This window comes from Echinops telfairi, unplaced genomic scaffold, assembly GCF_000313985.2.
Source record: "Echinops telfairi isolate 266 unplaced genomic scaffold, ASM31398v2 ScPeMD7_7400;HRSCAF=8409, whole genome shotgun sequence".
In the NCBI taxonomy this organism is placed as follows: Eukaryota; Metazoa; Chordata; class Mammalia; order Afrosoricida; family Tenrecidae; genus Echinops; species Echinops telfairi.
In genome coordinates this window covers 18,729,418-18,748,578 of record NW_022111300.1, presented here as the reverse complement: position 1 = coordinate 18,748,578, position 19,161 = coordinate 18,729,418, and the positions used below count along the sequence as shown (strand labels likewise).

General features: G+C 44.4%; 1 protein-coding gene across 2 annotated transcripts in view; it reads left to right on the top strand.

Moving 5' to 3' along the window:
- GAREM1 (GRB2 associated regulator of MAPK1 subtype 1) overlaps positions 1 to 19,161 on the top strand; it is a 224,227-nt gene that overhangs the window by 187,663 nt on the left and 17,403 nt on the right. For both annotated transcript variants that reach the window (XM_004702937.2, XM_004702936.2), the window contains exon 4: positions 11,334 to 12,506. In XM_004702937.2, coding sequence (XP_004702994.1) covers positions 11,334 to 12,506 — 1,173 coding nt within the window. The remainder of the gene's footprint in view (positions 1 to 11,333; positions 12,507 to 19,161) is intronic.

Here is a 19,161-nt window from a genome sequence, read left to right as displayed (position 1 = left end):
AAGCTGCAGATTCAGTGCCATCCTTTGAAATATATTCTTCTTGGTGGAGGGGCAGGCATCCACTTGTATTTGGAGCTGGGACCAGCCCCCTAGACCTCTCCACTGATTCCCTACTCCGCGCCGTCATGTTGTCTTCACACCTTGGAGTACTGCGTTGAAGTTTGGTCCCTCTTTTCCTGTGGAGATATAAACAATACCCTCCCCTTGGGTGGCTTAGTGCCCCATGCCCCCGCTACCCATTTCTTCCTTGTTTTCATCAATTTTTTTTGTTTCCTTTCCCCACCTCCTCCCCAGTTGTCTACTATGTGCATCCCTGCATTTGATCTGGTCCCTGACTGTTTTTTAGAAAGAAATCACCAGGCCTTTCTTGCTAGGATGTCTTAATATGGAAGCTCGATTCTAACCTATTCAGTATCTGAGGAACTTGCAGACCTCTGTTTAACACGTGGTGGATGTGCATGAAGTGCATTGACCAGGGATCAAACCCAGATCTCCCACAAGAAAGGCAAGAATTCTACCACTGAGTCCACTGCTTCCCCCTGGACCCATTAGTGTCCAAGTGATTCTAGGGAACCTGTTTTGGGGGATAGCTGTGAATTTTTTTTAAAAAAGCTATCCAAGATGATTCTGTTTTTCTTAAACTTTGAAGAACAAGTTATTGTTTTCTGCTATCTGGAAGTATTTGGACAAAATTTGAATTTATCATCACTTGCTCTTCTGGAATTCTTTGGGGTGCTCTCTGCCCCTCTTTCAGTTTGAGGTGTGTCTGATTTTTGTCTTTATTTGGAGAGATTCTCCTGAGAATTCCGTGGTTTATGGTCCTCTGAAAGACTGGGCTTTCCGCTCCAGTGAAGTGAGCCTCGGAAGCCCACAGGGCAGTTCTCCCTTGTCCAGCAGGGTTGCTCTGAGTTGGCGTCGATGCAGTGGCACGTGAGTATGGTTCCTACGTAATCTGGCCCGCTCGTTGCCTGTTGTGACTGTTAGAATGACTTCTTCCAGAGCCCCTGTTTATAGCTGTCATTTACACTTTCTACTGTGAGCTGGAAAGCAGTAACAGGCGTGATTCAGAAAGGAGTGAAATACAGCTTTTTCCTCTTAGCCCTGACTTTACCAAGATCGCAGCCTCTTGGCTGTTGCAGCTCTGCCTGCCTGCCAGTTCTTAGCCGCCCTACAACTGTGCACCCTAAATGTGGTCAGCTCAAGAGGGGCCTGGAGAAGCATAGACTATAGACACCACCTCTTCTTATTTTCCAGTTTCAAAAAACAGGGCGTTTTTTAAAAAAAATGAGTCAGATGTCATTTATTTTCAAGATTCATTCATAAGAAGAAATTGAACACAACTGAGGAGCTAATTGTTTCCGTATTGGAAGGCAGCTGAGTGCTTGCTTGTCAGCCGAAGGTCTGAGACCCCTGAAACACGGCCAGTGTCCCAGCCCTCGGCTGCGCAGTCACACAGAGTCCGTCCCTGACATTCGCCTGGTTACCCTTGCCCTGCTTCCTGATTTTAAAAAAGCACAGGCAGGATTGCTATTTATCTTGGATGCTTCGTGCTAATTCCTTCTCCTTTTTTGGCCATCCTCAGGGTGGGGAAATTGAAGGTTGGGGGAAATTATGTAAGATTAATCAGATTCTCTCTATACAAAATGGATGTCAGTGAAATCATTCCTGATTTTGACTCCAAGCTGAAATGTCAACTTCTGCCCCATGTTTGGGCTCAGGGAACAGAAAGTCAGAACCATCCGCAGCTGGGCCTGGGGGAAATTGCCCACCCGTGGTTTACAGCATTGCCTGGCCCCAACCCCCATCTCCATGGAGTTGACCCCACCTTAGAGTAACCCCCTAGGACAGGGTAGAATTACCCCCAGAGAGTTCACAAGGCTGTATCTTTACGAGACCAAACTGCCCACATCATTCGCCTATGGAGCCAGTGGTGGATTTGAACCTCAGACTTTCCAGTTGGTAGTCAAGTGCTTTAACCACTCTGCCACCAGGGGCTGCATTGCTTGCCCACAGGATGACAATTCTGGGTGGTGTTGGGAGTAGTAGTAGGACCCTGATAGTTTTCCTAGATGAGGCCAACTAGCGTTGTGTAGATAACATGCTTTGAAGGACTTCCTCTTAGGAAACATTGAAACTGGAAATGTTAACCAGGCACACATACGGAAGCACTTAGAGCGCATTGTTCCTCGTGCTGTTATGACAAATAAATATATAAAAGGAAGGAAATAGTGCATATAAATCACATCTGCAGAAACCTGAGGAGACAATTTGGCTTGGTGGCCGAAGGAAGAACATTTATTTATGAGATGATGCATCTGTCACTGGCAGTGACCGCAAAACTGGTCGTCACATCACCTCATAATGCCTGCAGAGCTAATTGCGAGCATGAATGATGACATCACAGTTGGGCGCCCAGCACTGCAGCCTCCCCTCAGGTCTGTGTTGCATTATTATGTGCAGAAGGAGGAGGAAACGGCTCTTGGAAGTGCACACATACCGGAACACGTAGCCACACTGCTGGCTGAGCCCAGATAGTGATATTTAGCGAGGATAATTTTGGTTGCTGTCTTCTGTGCATGAACTGTCTCGCTTCTGAAGGTATCAGCACTCTCACAAGCTGGATGGGCATCCTCTATGGATTCCTTTGGTATGCAGTCCCTCACGAAGCATAGACACTCATCATTTTGGAAGGTTGACAAAGGTGAATTAGGAAAGATAGGGTATTCGTAGGTTTAAGGAGACAGCTACATACCCCCTTGGTGCTGTTTAATGTTGGAGAAGCACTCTTTGCTCACTCCACGTTCCCTAAAAAATTCTGTTGAGGGAGTGAATGAGGCAGTCAGTGTCAGGTCACATGAGAGCTTCTTTTCTCCCAGCATCCACACGCATCTCTGTCCTGGTGCAAATGGGGGGGGACGACCAACTGTTTGATAAGGTTCCCATAAAAAGGAGGCATGCACTGCAGCTGAGTGTTTCGGAGACAGGACTGTCCTACACTGGCCTATTCTGAATCAGTTCAATATGTTCGCTTCCTTTGGAATGTGATGACTTTTTCAGACATGATTCCAACACTAAGTCTCACTCTGGGTTAATGTTTTCAATAAAAAGCGTGAACAGTTCTTCACTATGAAAAGAGTCAATGATGAGGAGTGGTTGCGGGCTTGAAATTAGTAGTTGAGAGAAATTTGAAAATCAGCATGAAAAGAGGATGTGAAAAGCAGAGAGAAACGATTTTAAGATGAAAATTGTTACGGTTAATACCAGTAGTGACAGTACTGGCCTTCATTTACTGAGAGCCTACCATATGCCAGATACTAACTAGAGGCTGTTTACGTGGGTTCACATACCCAGCACTTTACAGATGAGGAATCTGAGTCCCAAAAAAGTAACGGCAGGTTATGTAACAGTAAAGGCAGCATTCAAATCCAGGTGTGTCCATTTTTAAGGAGGTAGCTCTTTGCATTCATCAATATTAGCGCGGAACTGGCAAACTTTTTCCTGTAAAGGACAAGATAAAGTTTTAGGTATTGTGGCTATAAATGCCTGTTGCAGGTTCTCAGTTTTGACACTGGAGCCTGAAAATTGCCACAGATATATCAACATAAGTAAATACGTATACATAAGCAGAGGTCTGGCTGCCTTTCATTAAAACGTCAGTTATAAAAGCAGGCTGGATTGCACCATGAGCTGTAACTTGCTGACCCCCGGTCTGTACTGCCATCAGCTTAACTAAATGCTAGCTGAAAACAAAAGCCTGCTGGATAAACCAAAGTTAGCATTCCAGGCAAATGAAATCTGTCAGTGACACTCTGTGACCCAAATCAGGAGAAAAACCTATTAGAGTTCTCGAAGCTACAGATCCTATAGGGAAAGAAAGTCAGCCCTCACAGGTGCGGAGTACTGGTGTTTACGAATGAATCCTCAGCTCTTAAATTAAAAGTAATTCTTCCTAAGCCCTACTCTTCAAAATAGTCAAGGTCATTAAAAAGACCAAGAAATTACACATCAAAGCACAAAATACAGTGTGTTAGCCTGGTGTTATCCTGAAACAGGAAAAGAACATTAGCGGCGAAAAATGGCTGCAGCCCAAATACAGCTTCTCATTTAGTTAATGATATTATCCCACTATTAATCCCTTACCTTTGAGAAGTGCACCATGGTTATGTCAGATGGAAGCAGGGAAAGCTGGGTAAAGAGTCTCCAAAAGGAACTCTCAGAACTACCTTTGCCGGCTTTCCTGTCAATCTGAAATGACAGCCGTCCTTCAGGACCTTCCCCCTCCCTGGGATTCCCAAAGCCTGCAGGTGCTCAGTCCTGTAAAGAAAATGTCATGGCATTGGCATAGAGCCTATACACATCCTCCCATGTACTTTTTGTCCTTTCTTTCACTGCCATCAAGTCAATTCCAGCTCATAGCAACCCTACAGGACAGATAGAGCTGGCTCTTTAGGTTTCTGAGAGTGCAACTCTGTCCTGCAGGAGCATGCCTCATCTGTCTCCAGTAGAGTGGCTGCTAGCTTTGAACTGCTGACCTTGTGGTTAGCAGTCCAACATGTCCTCACTGCATCGCCAGGCTCCAGATCATCTCTGGATACCTTACGATGCTTAATCCAGTGTCAGTGCTATAGGAGTGGGTTCCAAAAGTTCAATGGAGAAAAATTCCATTGTCTTTTCACTCCTTTTCCCATAAACTTTTTGAAACCCCCTTATACAAATAGCTCTTGATGCCTTCCCTTAGCATCCAAGGGATGGCTTTGATCACTTAATTGCTCCCCACTACACCCCAAATATTTTTGAACCATGATTGGTTGAATCCACACATGTAGACCCCATGGATAGGGAGGACTGGCTATAGTTCAAAATGAAAGTTTTAATTCTTTAAACTTTCTAAGCCTATTCCTGCAGAGGCCCAGGGTCCAGGCTCAAAGAAAACCACTCACTGTCCTCGAGTCATTGCTGACTCATAGAGAGCACCTATGGGTTCCGAGACTGTGTTTGCAAGAGTAGGAAGCCCCGTCTTTCTCCCTAGGAGCTGCTAGTGGTTTCCACCTGCCGACCATGTAGATCATGCAGCCCAATGCATGACCATTATAAAACCAGGGCTCCCAGGTCCGAGGTTAAAACAGGGTAAATACTCTGTATGTAACTAAACAATAGTTAAATGGAGAGTATGTGAGTGTGTGACACTTATCTCCATATCCTATCATAGAGCACAAGCCTTAGTAGTCTGAACTGCCATTAAAGCAATATCACGCTGCCATTTGTGTACATAATGCCTCCCACAGAAAGTTACCTCTTTGTAGACAGCAGAGCTGTTTGGTTTTTATAGCACTAACATAGATTACGAAATTACATGTTCCAAATATGAGACTTATGTAGATACGGCTTCTAAGGATCTAAGAATCACCTGCGATTACTTCTACCTAGTTTTCGCAATCATTACTGATGATCACTACTCAGTGAAGTATACAAACTGTATGGCATTGCGATCACTTTCCCCACTTTTATTTACATAAAAAAATCAATACCAGGGTTATATGAACCTGATAAAGATAGAGTGATTAAACTGTAAACTAATCTTGCCTATGAGTGAGACACATAAATCGTAGATTAAATGCTATCAAAGAGAATCATGTAATACATTTTTAATTGTACCATAACTAGAGATTATCTCAAGCATGTAGGATTGTTTTTTTTATACTATTATAAAGTCAGTCTATCAAAATTGTAACAAATATGATCATCTTATTGCATACTGATATGGTGTTTGATTAAAACAATCTGCTGCTTAAGAGAAGCTTTCAGAGAACCAGAATTGGAAAGAAACATCACTTATAGGATAAGACTATGTCCCAAACCAACAGATTTCTCAGTTTGTGGTGTACACTAACATCCAAAACAACCCCCAAATGCTCCTGTGAAACTGCCACCACTCTGATGACAGCTGGGGGGAGACTGAAGACGGGAGCAAAGAGCAAGCTCACTGCCATTGAAGACACGACCCATAGCGACTCTGCTGCCGGGGAAGAGCGCCCCCTGGAGTTTCGAGACTGTAACTCTTCACAGGAGTAGATAGCCTCATCCTTCTCCCGCGGAGCAAACCGCTGGTGGTTTCAGACTGATGAGCATAAACTTTTGATCATTTGCATCAGATTCTCTAGGAACTCTAAGAGAATCAGCTGGGAAAAACATTGCCGTAAGTCATCTATCGCTGAAAAACTACCTACCAGACAGAAAATAACAAGACATAGTCAACATGGAGGAATCAGCAACAGACTTACAGATTTGGTAACGGAGAACCAGTTGAAATGTTAATAACAGAAATGAAAGTCATGAAAAACTGAAGAAAATGATATGTCTGTTTGGAATTAACTGGATACTATAATAATGTTGCAGGAGATTTACAGAAAGATTTACAGCCTCAGAAACCCAAAGAGGCAATTCTACTCTGTCCTTTAAAAGGGTCGCTGTGGGTCGCTATGAATCAGAATTGACTCAGTGGCAGTGTGTTTGGTTATGATTTACAATCATATTACTTTATGCCAAAAACCTTTATTTTTTTTAATTACAGGCAGTACTTATGTTACAAAAGAGCTCCAGTCCTAACTGTCCCCTTAATTTTGAAGTAGAATTTGTCATAACTGAGACATAGAAAAGTCATAACTGATACAATAAATATCACTTGCAAGTGATTATGCCTAAGATAATTTTTAAGTGTTGTAGCAGAATATCTACATGGACCAATTAGATATTCAAACTGGATTCAGAAGAGGTCTTGGCATGTGGGATATCATTGCAGATATGTCTTGACTGAATGAAAACATCAAAGGATTGTTTATTTGGGCTTTATTAACTCTGCAAAGACATTTGACTTTTTTTAATAAGTTAATAAAAGTCATTTTATTAAGTCATTTGACTGTTTGGAGTCCAAACAGGTGCCTCTGGTTCTAACTCACTCGGAGAGGTATCACTCCCTCCCAAATAAGTGCACTCTACCTCCATGTTCCCACCTGTGTTAGTCTGGGTACATTAGAGAAACAATCCACAGAAGCTCATATGTATAAGAGAGACCTTTATATAAAGGGTAAGTGCACATCAAGAAAACATCCCAACCTAGTGCTGCCCAATCCCAGAAGTACAACATTAACCCATTAATCCGACACCAATCCAGAAAGTCCTCCTCCCTCTCACAAAACACACACAATGACGCCAACTGCAGGAGGAAAGCCAAATCAGTGAACGTGTAAGTATCTCAGCATTGGCAGGGGTCTCCACACGGCTGCTCCAGCACCCAGGGCAGCATCAGGGTAGGTCCACGCGTCTTCTCCTCAAGGATGTCTTGAGGGAAGTGAGCCTTGCCAGCTGAAGCAGGAACTGGCTAAAGCAGCTGCACCCGGGTCCGACCATCACACAGCAAGAGACCTGAGAACTAGAAAGGTGAGGCTCATGGAGCCATTTATCTCTCTGTCCTTCAATTAACCCCACGTGTTTATCGGCCAGGTTGGCACAATAAACATTAACTATCTCACCACCCCTGCCAATCGAAAGTAATCATTTGTTTGCTGGTTTGTGTCATTTTCTGTTTTCAGTATATGCATTACCCCCTCCTTTTTGACACAGTCAGGTGGTGTCCTGTATAAAATTGGCTTTCTTCACTTAACAGTACATCCCATACATTATCCCATGTTGATTCTTTAGGGTCATTGTCATACTTTTTGTAAAATATCATTACATTTATGTGTCATCGTTCATTCTGTCAATTGCCTGTGTTTGGGTTTTGATCATTTTAAACCTTTTACAAATATAAACAATACTATATTGAATACACTTATACCCTGTGAAATTGAGTATTGTTGGAGGATTGCCTTCAGGGCAAAGTTCTACAAGGAAGGAAAAAGCACTTATCATATGTACTCAAGTATAAGCCGACCCAAATATCAACTGAAGCACCTAATTTGACCACAAAAACTGCATTAAAAATGTGCTAAAAACTCAGCTTACCTACGAGTATATACAGTATGTTGTTTGGTTAGATATTGTCCTCTGGAAGGGTTGTATCATGCCCTGTTCTTACCAGCAACGTCCAAAGCCAAACCAAACTCACTGCCATCTAGTCATTGCTATTTCATAGTGACCCTACAGTACTTTCTAGAACTGGCCCTGGCGCTGACAATCCTTACAGGAGGAAAGCCTCATTTTGATCCTGTGGAGCAGCTGGTGGATTTGAACTATTTACCTTGCGATTAGCAGACCAACGTGAAATTCACTACGCCACCAGGGCTCCAGACCAGATATATACACGAGTACATATTTCACTATAGCCTAGCCAACAGAGAGCAGCGTCACACTTTGCAATTTTTACCAGTCTGCTAGGTGAGACGTAGTATCTTGGTATAGTTTTAATTTATATCCCCCTTACTTTAAAGAAAATGCAATACATTTTTTTATAAGTTTGAAGATCATCAACCATCTTTCTTAGTAAAGTAGTTTGTCATGCCTTTCGCCAATTTTTGTGTAGGATTTTTGGTCCTCGTTTTTTTTTTTAGTTGCTTATGCATTCGAGATGTTAGCACTGCATATATAGTATATCTTGTAAATATTTTATTTCTGTGCTTTGATTTTTCTTCTATTGTTTCTTGACCATCTAAAACCTTCTGAATCAGATTGACCACAGTTGAGTGCTGTAGTTATCAGATTTGAAAATATAAGGTAAAAATACAGTAATGAAAATATTTGTGTCTATAAATTTAGTGGATATAAAAGTGGCATGTCACATCAACATAGAAAAGGTGGTGATTCAGGAAGTGTGCTAGATACACATTTTATACAGTAAACTGTATTAAAACATTGTAAGTTAAAGCCCTCTCTTAGAATAGGCACTAAAGAAATTTCGGTTAAATATTTAATAAATGAAGCCATCAAAGGACTCAGAAGAAATACTGGTAATTATATCAGGGTTGCTCTACTCTGGCACTATTGAGAGTGAACTGGGTAATTCTTTGCTTTAGAGAACTGTCCTGTGTGCTGTAGGACATTGAGCACCTCCCCAGCCTCTACTACTAGATGTAAAAAGTGTCCCCCATTCACAACAAGCAAAAGGGCTTCAGGCATTGCCTCATGTCCCCTGGTAACCAAAATCACTCCTGGTTCAAAAACACCGGTCAGTATCGTCTCAATTAAAAATGGCAGAAGACCCAAGAATGAAATCACAGAGGGAAAATTTGAAAACATTGACTACCTCAGAGGAAAGAAAAACTTTGGTGGTTAAAGGAGCTGTACATTTTAAATACAGAAATAGAACTAGAAAATCGAAATCCAAGCAGCCAGTGAAAAGACATGATGTAAATGACATCCAGATTATCCAAACAGTAATTACTAATATGACCAGCCCAGGAGGAAATAGGCAGGGGACACAAGTAGACAATTCATAGAAGAAGATATCTAAACAGTCAGATACATTTTTATTGTAAATCCAACTATCCACTGATACTTTAATCAAAGATATTCAAGAGGAAACATAAATTCAGGATGAAGACTTTACCTCTCGCTGACAAACATGAAGTAAACTTACCTACTTTCACAACGTTCCGATGGCAACATAGCTATGTGTAAATTAATGAAGCCTAATGGGAAGCAAATGCATTAGCCTGTGAAGTCACTTTTGCCCATGCATTTCTGCTTCTGGGATTTTATCCTAAGAAAATAATGGAACATTTTTCTTTGGGCGTTCCTTTAGAATTGGTAATCCTTTGGACACCTCTATACTTAATACAGAACTGGTCAAAGAGAGTATTGGCACCTCACCCCCGTGTAATGGATTTTATCAGGTCAGCATCAGAATTTGTGTGAATGGAGTAGACAGAATTTGTGATGATGGTTTACTTCTCATTAGACACCTATGTAACAAAATGGTGTGTGTGTGTGTGTGTGTGTGTGTGTTCCAAGATGTGATAAACCGATACATTGTGCTTTATTTTTGCTTGGTTTAGTTTTGGTATTCTATTTAAATAAAACAGTTGGAGAAATCATGCGAGGATGGTATAGAATTTCAAGTTTTCAGCTCTTTCTAATATTAATATTTCTAATATCAGTTATCTAATATTCAATAAACATGAACTATTCATACAACTAAAAGAACAGGGAAGAAGTAATTTTGCTTTTAAATCCTTTGTTTCAATCCTTTTGTTTTATTATTATTAATCATTTTACTGGGGGCTCATACAACTCTTATCACAATCCACACATCCATCCATTGTGTCTAGCACATTTGTATATTTGTTGCCATCATCATTTTCAAAACATGTTCTCTCTACTTGAGCCCTTGGTATCAGCTCCTCATTTTCCCCCTCCCTCCCCCACCTTCCCTCGTGAGCCCTTGATAATTTACAAATTACTTTTATTTTTTCAGTCTTACACTGGCCGATGTCTCCCTTCACCCACTTTTCTGTTGTCCATCCCTCTGGGAGGGGGTTACATGTAGATCATTGTGAAGGGCGTTTCTATAGTAGTGTTCATGAAAGGATTATTTAAATCAGGAGGGGGAAAAAAGATAGTTTTCATCTCTCAAAGTCAAGTAGACTGCTCCACACGTATCATAATATAGACTGGAAGGGAATTTCCCAAACCATTAGCCCTGGCCCTCTCTGACTTGTGGGTAGCAGTGGTTCAGTGGTAAACACTTTTTGTCCCCCCATTCCGGAGACCAGGCTCATTTCCCAGTCAAGGCACCTCATACACAGCCACTGTTCTCTGCTTGTATGTTATGCTGACGCTGAACAGGTTTCAGCAGAGATTCCAGACTGAGCCAAACCCAGGACAGAGGCCTAGTTATCCACTTGTGAAAGTCAGCAGGGAAACGCCTGTGGGCACAATGGTTCCGTCCACATCTGAAGGGGAAGAAGATCCAGCCCAGGCCGCATTTTGTCCCATTGTGTGTGGGCTCGGGCTTGCCTTGGGTTGGTAGCAACTCAACAGCAGTTAGCAATCGCAAGAAGGAGTGTCTCTGGATCAGAGTCATTAGTGCTGGTGGGATTGCTCTGGGTTTGGGGTTTTTTTTGTTTTTCCTCTGTGTCTCCTAATGTTTTATCAATGAATATAGATTGCTTTAATCTCCAGAGGGTGGAAAATACATGATATTAAGAATCCAAACTAATGTCTGAGACAGAAATCACCTATTATTAGCCCTGTGGATCCTATAAAAGAAATAGAGTGTAAATGTGGCATTAAAAGAGAACACAGTATGTTCCCCTGTGCATGTTAACAGCAAGCGCTTTTTATTTCTATTGCTAAAAAATGGGAGGAAATTAACTTAAAGCTGATGTATTCCCCTGCAGGTTGCTTCAGGAGAATGTAATGAAGACACTGAAGTTTACAACATCACCCTCTGTACTGGGGACGAACTCACCCTCATGGGCCAGGCGGAAATCCTTTATGCCAAGACTTTCAAGGAAAAGTCTCGACTCAACACGATCTTTAAAAAGATCGGGAAGCTCAACTCCATCAGCAAGCTGGGTAAAGGCAAAATGCCGTGCCTCATTTGCATGAACCACCGGACCAACGAGAGCATTAGCCTCCCATTCCAGTGCAAGGGCCGGTTTAGCACTCGGAGTCCCCTGGAGCTTCAGATGCAAGAGGGTGAGCACACCATCCGCAACATTGTGGAGAAAACCAGGCTCCCTGTGAACGTGACCGTGCCGAGCCCCCCACCGAGAAACCCGTACGACCTCCACTTCATCCGCGAGGGCCACCGCTACAAGTTCGTGAACATCCAGACCAAGACCGTGGTGGTTTGCTGTGTGCTGCGGAGCAACAAGATCCTCCCCATGCACTTCCCTTTGCACTTGACTGTTCCCAAGTTTAGCCTCCCAGAACACCTGGTGAAGGGCGAGGTATGGTCTGAAACCTTGGTCCATCATTGGCTGGGCATCTGCCAAGAACAGTTTGACATTGATGAGTATTCACGGGCTGTCCGTGACGTGAAGACGGACTGGAACGAGGACTGCAAGAGCCCCAAGAAGGGCCGGTGCTCTGGCCACAACCATGTGCCCAATTCCCTCAGCTATGCCCGGGACGAGCTCACCCAGTCCTTCCACCGGCTCTCAGTCTGTGTGTATGGCAACAATCTCCATGGCAACAGTGAGGTGAACCTCCACGGCTGCAGAGACTTGGGGGGAGAGTGGGCCCCTTTCCCTAATGACATCCTGCCCTACCAGGACCATGGGGACAGTGGGAGCGACTACCTTTTCCCAGAACCTAGTGAAGAATCCGCAGGTGTCCTCGGCAAGCCAGAACTTCCTTATGAGGAGCTGTGGCTGGATGAAGGCAAGACCAGCCACGCGCCTCTCACACGGTCCCTGAGCGAGAAGGGCAGATGTGACCATTTCAGAAGTTCTGTCCGGTCCAAATGTGGGACTTCTCCTCTTCCCGCCCCTGGGGCTCTGGGAGCACCAATGAAGTCTTCAGATGTCACCCTACCTCCGCCTCCAGTGCCTCCCAAATCTGAAGCCGTAAGTGATTTCTGGTTGTGAGTGGTGAGCATGCTTTTTCCATCTGTCTGCTCAGTCATTCACCATTCCCTTAGAGACGGGGAACCCCTCCAACTGAAGAGTGTTCGAGCCAGAAAAATGTTCAAAGTTGTAGTGAAATAGACTCGCTAGATTATATTTTTACTAGTTAGGACTTTTATTCTACACATGATAAGAAGCATTTTTGAAGGGTTTTCATTTTGTTTTGTTTTTTTAGCAAGAGAGACTTACACAGGACTTCTGTTGTTGTCTAGAGAATGAATCCTAGGGAGAGGAAGGTAGGGACCCAATGGGAGCCTATTGCAGCAAGGTCAGTTATGAGAGAATGGTGCTTTGGACCACTGGTAGTGATTGGTAGTGGTAGGGAGCAAGAAGAAATGAGCTGACTCAAAATGTTTAGCAGTAGACCCAGCTGCAGCTACTGGTGCATTCTATGTGGGAAGAACAGAAACAGAGAAATCCAGACCAAGCACTAGAATTTTAGCCCCAGCAACATGAATGCCCTTTAGACTAGTGGGGAAGAGCGAAGTGGGAGCGGGGGTATCAGGGCAAATGGCAAATGGGCCTCAAGAGGCATCAGCGCCACCTGGGACCCTCTCTCTAGTCCTGAGGTTCCATTGAGATCAAGGAATAATGGGCATGTCTACATGTATACGCACATAACCTGCAGGTGTCCTTAAACATCAAACTCATTCAGTAGGCATGAAGACTTCATCAAATCGCAGTGTAAAAATACAAGAGAGCGCAGGGACCCTCTGTTCTGACCATGTTCTCTGATTGGCAGCCATTCAAAACCTTTGCTTACGCATGTTTGGTCATTGGATTTCATGGTATCTAGGGGAGAAAGTACTGAGGCCCTGGGTGTAATTCTGTTCCTTTCTTTGACAATATCTACTGTGGTACTTGCCTTTTTTCTTTCCCCAGCAGAAACCTTTAAGAAATATGCAGACATTTACATGAATCCCAATATGTAGAAGAGTTAAAATCAAAACCAATTCTGAAGCACAAATTTAGGGAAAGAGGTATTCTTGCTTATCCCTGCCCTCTCCCTCTATACTGCCCTGGAAGTCTGGGATGTGCAAGACACAGGTTCCAAGCCGTAGAGTTATTGGACTAGCTGTTACAGATGTGACTATCAGTAAGACCTGGACTCCGAGCACCTGTGCCTTTCCACATTACAGGGAAGGTAACGAAGAGAGATGATGGCTGTACATGTTTAAAGGGTAGTCAACAATAAACATGAGTCATAGACAGAAATTGTGTGGGGGAATTCAGACGAGAAAGAGGTACTTCGAGTTTGGGGGGGGGATGAATGGGGGAAGGCTTTGTGGAGATTGTGACAATGTAAATAAGCTGTAGAGAATATTCAAGAACTGGACGAGTGGACACCTGAGAGAGATGGGCATCCAGAGACAGTTGCGTGAGCTGAGGACCGGAAGCTGGGGCAACTTTAAATACGTCGACTTTAAACATATTTAGTTGAGCTGACTGAAGAAAGCAGGGCTGCTGAAAGACTGCAGCCAGGCCACAGACAGCCTTGAATTTGGGGAAGCGGAGTTTGAGCCAGTGGCCACCTTGCTTAGCTGTTGTAAAGCACCCTCATGACTGAAAAACAGACCCAGGAAGAGACCCACCTCTATCTGTTTGTCCCAGGTCGGAAGAAGCCACAGCAACGGCAGGCCCTGAACATGACCCTGCTCCTTATAGGGTCATCCAGGGACCTGGACACTCCATGAGGTGGTGGGGAAGACTGGGGGCAAGCCTTGGTGGAAATGGAGTCCTTCGCCATGGTGTTTATTCCTGAAAGTTCCCTGTGATGTCCTTCAAATGTGTGAGCTATGCTTTCTCCTCACCAGAACTGGAGGCAAGTTTAGGTGGTCTGTGCTTAGCCGTCCATTTGACATTACTTGAATGTTAGGACCGTGACTTTCCACAGGAGCAAGACAACATCAGCTGTCCTGGCAAAACTTTGGTCCTACCTGGCACCTAATAGGGACTCCTGTCTTCTGACAGATTGACTGAGTTGTCCAAAGTGACCCCACCCACTGGTCATTTATATCACAGCATCTGCAGGTAGAAAAATAGAACCACTTGTTTTTGTTTCTGTTTTGCTTTTTCTGTGACTAAGAAAAGATTCCTATGACCATTAATATTGAGGGTTTGGTTTTGACGCTGCTAACCCCCACCCCTGCAGAAAAGCAAATAAATCCTAGAGTTAAAATTGAAACTAAAAAACTCATTGAAACAAATCTTATAGGAGAGAGAAAGATCTTCGGCCCCTGTGCTAAACTATAGTATCTTATGCTGTAAAGACTTTTCGGAGTGTGTCCAATATTTTTGAATGCTATAAACATGAAACAATTTTAATAAATACCTGAAGTCATTTGATTTACTCATCCAAAGAAGAAAGAAAGAAAAAGTAGGACATTTCAGATGAAGTCATGCTTTTTTTATTGGTTCTGTGACCATGAAATGCATTTTCCATATTTAGGATGTGCCTGGGATCTGGGGAACGTCATAATTGTTAGATGTGGCTTCAGCTTGTAATTTTCAAAGGGGAACTTTAATAAGGCATAAATTCAAGTGCTCCCACAGAATTAAATATAGCTCTCCCCGCCCCCCTTGGATAGTTAGTGGTGTGAGCCCCAGGAGCAAGAGGGCCCATAGACCTCACAGCTATCCAGTCAGACAGTTAAAAGATGGTGGAAAGCTTCCAAAGGAGGCCAGCCAGACCGTGTCCCCGCCAGGATTTTAGGATTAGAAGGTGCTAGAGCAATAAAAAGAGGCAAGGAAAGCATATCGTTCATGGTCCGAGCAGCACTTTGGGCCATGGGCAACTCACGTCTGGACACAGTGCAGGACCCTGCTGCAAAGTGAAGCTCTCCAGGCTTGATAGCTGCCCTGCAGCCTGTCACCCACTTCTAGCTTTCACTTCCAGCATCAGTGCCCTGCGCTGGGACACCTATTTGTGCTCTCCCCCCACAGGTGACAAGAAGTAGAAATGAAAATCCATCTCCCCCTCCCATGATAATGCTTCCGCTGTTTCTCACATCACTACAGATCTGGCGTGGGCGCCAGGGGTGTGCACTCCCTCTCCTCCCCTCAATCGAAGTAGCAAAGTCGGTTGTGGATCCAGATAGAACCGCCTCTGTGGAGGAGGTTCCGGCCATTCAGAACTATCCTCAAGCCATATCACTTTAAGATTACCCAATACAGTTCTCTACACCGACAGCCCGTCTCTGACCCTGCTGGGGTTAGGAGAGGCCCTTGCCCCTCAGGAACAGGCAGAGACGGGTGTAACCCCGAGGCCTCTTAGCGGCTGAGCGAGTGTGCTCAGCACGCTGGAGGGGTGACTCTTTCCTGTTTTAAAATCACGCGTGGGGTTCCCCAGATGAAGTGAACTGGCACGGCTTGTGAAATGGGTTTTCCTCGTTGGTGTGTGTGCTCATTTTGGAGCAGCTTGTCTACTTCCAGCCTCCATGTGGCTCTCTAGCCATGGTTTCCCGGCTCCTGGGTGGCTCAAACCGTTTGTAGTCAGCTGCTAGTCTAAAGGTTGGCAGTGCACATTCACCAGAAGCTCCATCAAAGAGAGGTCTTACAATTTCTAGCAACAAAATCCTCTGAAGCAGGTCCACTCTGTAGCACGCGGGGTCAACGTGTCAGAAGGGGCTCAGTAACAACCGGGTCGGTTTTTTGGATCCAGAATTCCAGATGCCCCTTGGTGGTCCACTGGGGAGAAAGGTGGGCCTTTCCATTCCTGCAAAGAGTTACAGTCTTACACACCCAGAGGAGCTGCTCTAGTCTGCCCTGTTAGGGCCACTATGAATCAGAATCGACTCGGTGGCAGTAAGTTCTATTTGGTGGGATAAGCAATCAAGTGCTCAGCTACTGTCCAAAAAGACTCACCAGCCACAGCGGTTCTCAACCTGTGGGTCGTGACCCCTTTGGGAGTCGAACGACCCTTTGCCCAGGGGTCGCTCGACTCATAACAGTAGCAAAGTGACCGTGATGAAGTGGCAACAAAAATAATGTTATGGTTGGGGGATCACCACAACACAAGAAACTGTATGAAAGGGTGACGGCATTAGGAAGTTTGAGAACCACTGCACCAGAGGAACCTTGGAAGAAAGGCCTGGTATTTGCCTTCTGAATTGTCACCGCCTGGAAAACCCCAGCAGTTCTGCTCTGAAGCCCACGGGGTCAGCATGAGCGCGAGTCCACCGGAAGGGTGTGTAATGTGTCTACCATCTAAACCCAGGTCTACTCTACGAGGCGTCATTTCCCAGAACTGTTTTGCATTTGGTTGATTGGTTTTGATGGGGGTGGGGGGTTGTTGTGTGTTTGTTTTTCACCTGTTTAGAAGATGCCATTTTGGAGAAGAATGACAGGAAGGCAGCATCGTGCATTAAAGTCTAATAATAGAGTATTTTGACTTCCACGGTGTTCTGGTTGATGTGGATTATGAATTATAAATCGTTGCCCAAGCTATCAGGCTTTCTGAGCCCACTTACATAGCATTGTCTACCCAGGAACCCAGAGCCCAGCCGTCATGCCTTCTGTCTGCCTGAGGAGCAGAGAGAAGCACATTCACTCGTGGTTGGTGGCTAACATCACAGCACTTTCTAAAGTCCTGGGAAGGAGAATACTATCAGAAGCTTGAGGCTGTGAAGCGCTAGGGTAGACCACGTTCTACGTGCATGGTTCATGAAGAATTTGTTGGCTTTTGTGATAGTCTTCCACATCACCTCTTATGACTTAGAAGCTGGTTGCGAAGATTAAGTTACTGGTTGCTAGCATACATTCATTGTTGCGAGGCTGCAGGTCTACCAGAAATAAAGTCCCTTAACTGAAACAGACTGCCTTGTTAGTGTCTGAGAAAAATAAGACCGAAAGGGTGAATTTAATGTCATGTTGACTGGGCCTGATCCCCTGGGTGCTTGGGCAGACTGATTGAAGGATAAAGCAGTTGGACTGCCCGGACCTGTTTCAGACAGGCTGAGCGAGGCAGGAGGAAGCGGAAGGATATAGGAGGCACCCAATGGAGTCTTCACTTCCCTTCTCAGGGAGATTTAACTGGAAGCAGAGACAGGTGATCTGCTCCACGCCGTGAATAAATCATGAGGCGGCTTAGCAGTACATGCAAGAGCCACGCTTGGGTTTGGGTCCTCATCCTACCACTGCGTAACTTTGTACCTTGAGTAGAATACTTAGGCTCCCTGAGTAAGCTCCTGTGGGGGTGATGCCAGCTTCTTCGCTGCATTATTGCATTGTACAAAGCCCTTGGCACTTCTCCCTGGCACTTGGTAAGCATTCAATAAACAGGAGCAGGAACTTCACAGAAGATGTGTTCCAATGTAGGGTCAAATGGAAAGGGATATTCGGGGAGTGTTTCCCTCTATCCTCGCTGGTGTGAGGGTTAGAGAAGGAACGTCGTCATCGTCGTATGCACAGACCCTTCCTCAAAGGCGCCAGGGCACATGGGGATGGGCACCTTCTGAACAACAGTCGTCCGCACATGCTAAACACGCCAGGGGATGGCAGTGCTGGTTGCCCTCCAGTGACTGCAGCATGTGGTGACCTCACGTGTCAAGCCCTAAACCATTGGTAGCACCCAAGGACAAGAGTGCTTGTGGAGCGGTTTCATCGTGCTTGATCCTTGATACCGGGCGACAGAATAGCACAAACCTCCTTTGTCACCCAACTTAAGATGCTTGACTAGCAGTGTAGTGACCTAGCTGTGGAGCCAAATTTGTGATATTCACACTGAAACTGCGCGCCATAATGGGGTTCTTAATCGTTTACAGTCCTGCAAGGGGAGGAACGAGGGGGGTTGAAGAACTAGCTCCTAAACCAAATGTACTGCCACCGAGCGAATTTCAATTCACAGCGACCATATACGTCAGTAAAAACTTTTCAGGGGAGTAGAAAGCCTCATCTGATGCCTGTAGAAGCGGCGGCTGGTTTGGAACTGCGGATGATATGGTTAGCAGTGTACGTTCATTGCGAATCAGGGCTCCTTGGAGAATTAGAGCTTGTTAAAAAGCTATGTGTTAATCTAAACCTGCAATGAATGTCCAAAAACTACTCTGGTCAGTAAACTGATAGCAGAGAGTCAACCTGAGAAAGTGCTTTGGGTGTTTCAATTCCTGGGGTATGGCCAGGTTATAGCCCTTACCCAACCTCTCAATCACGCGCATGGGACAGGCAGGGAGCCTCACCCAACCACCCAGTTAAGAAATGGTCATAGAAGTGTTTACAAACTTGGTGCAGTGGCTGTGAGAATTGCTTCGATTCCATTTATTTTGCTGAATTGTATTTTGGTTGCCTTTCTGCTACAAAGTATTAATTTTAGGAAAATCATTAAAGGACAGATTTTCATAATGTAAACCTGATATATGAATATTCATGATTGGGTACTTAAATTTTTTTTTAATGAATCCTCCACAAAAATATTTACTGGGTATTCTACTAATTAATGAGGTTTCCTGGGGCACTTGACATTTAATTAATTTTAATTACAACTTTTGAGGAGTATATTGACTGCAGGCCAGCCATACTGACAGGACGTTCCCATTTGTTAATTGAAATACAGACTAAATTATCATTGGGGTAATTTTGAAGCTAATTGCTTTTGGTT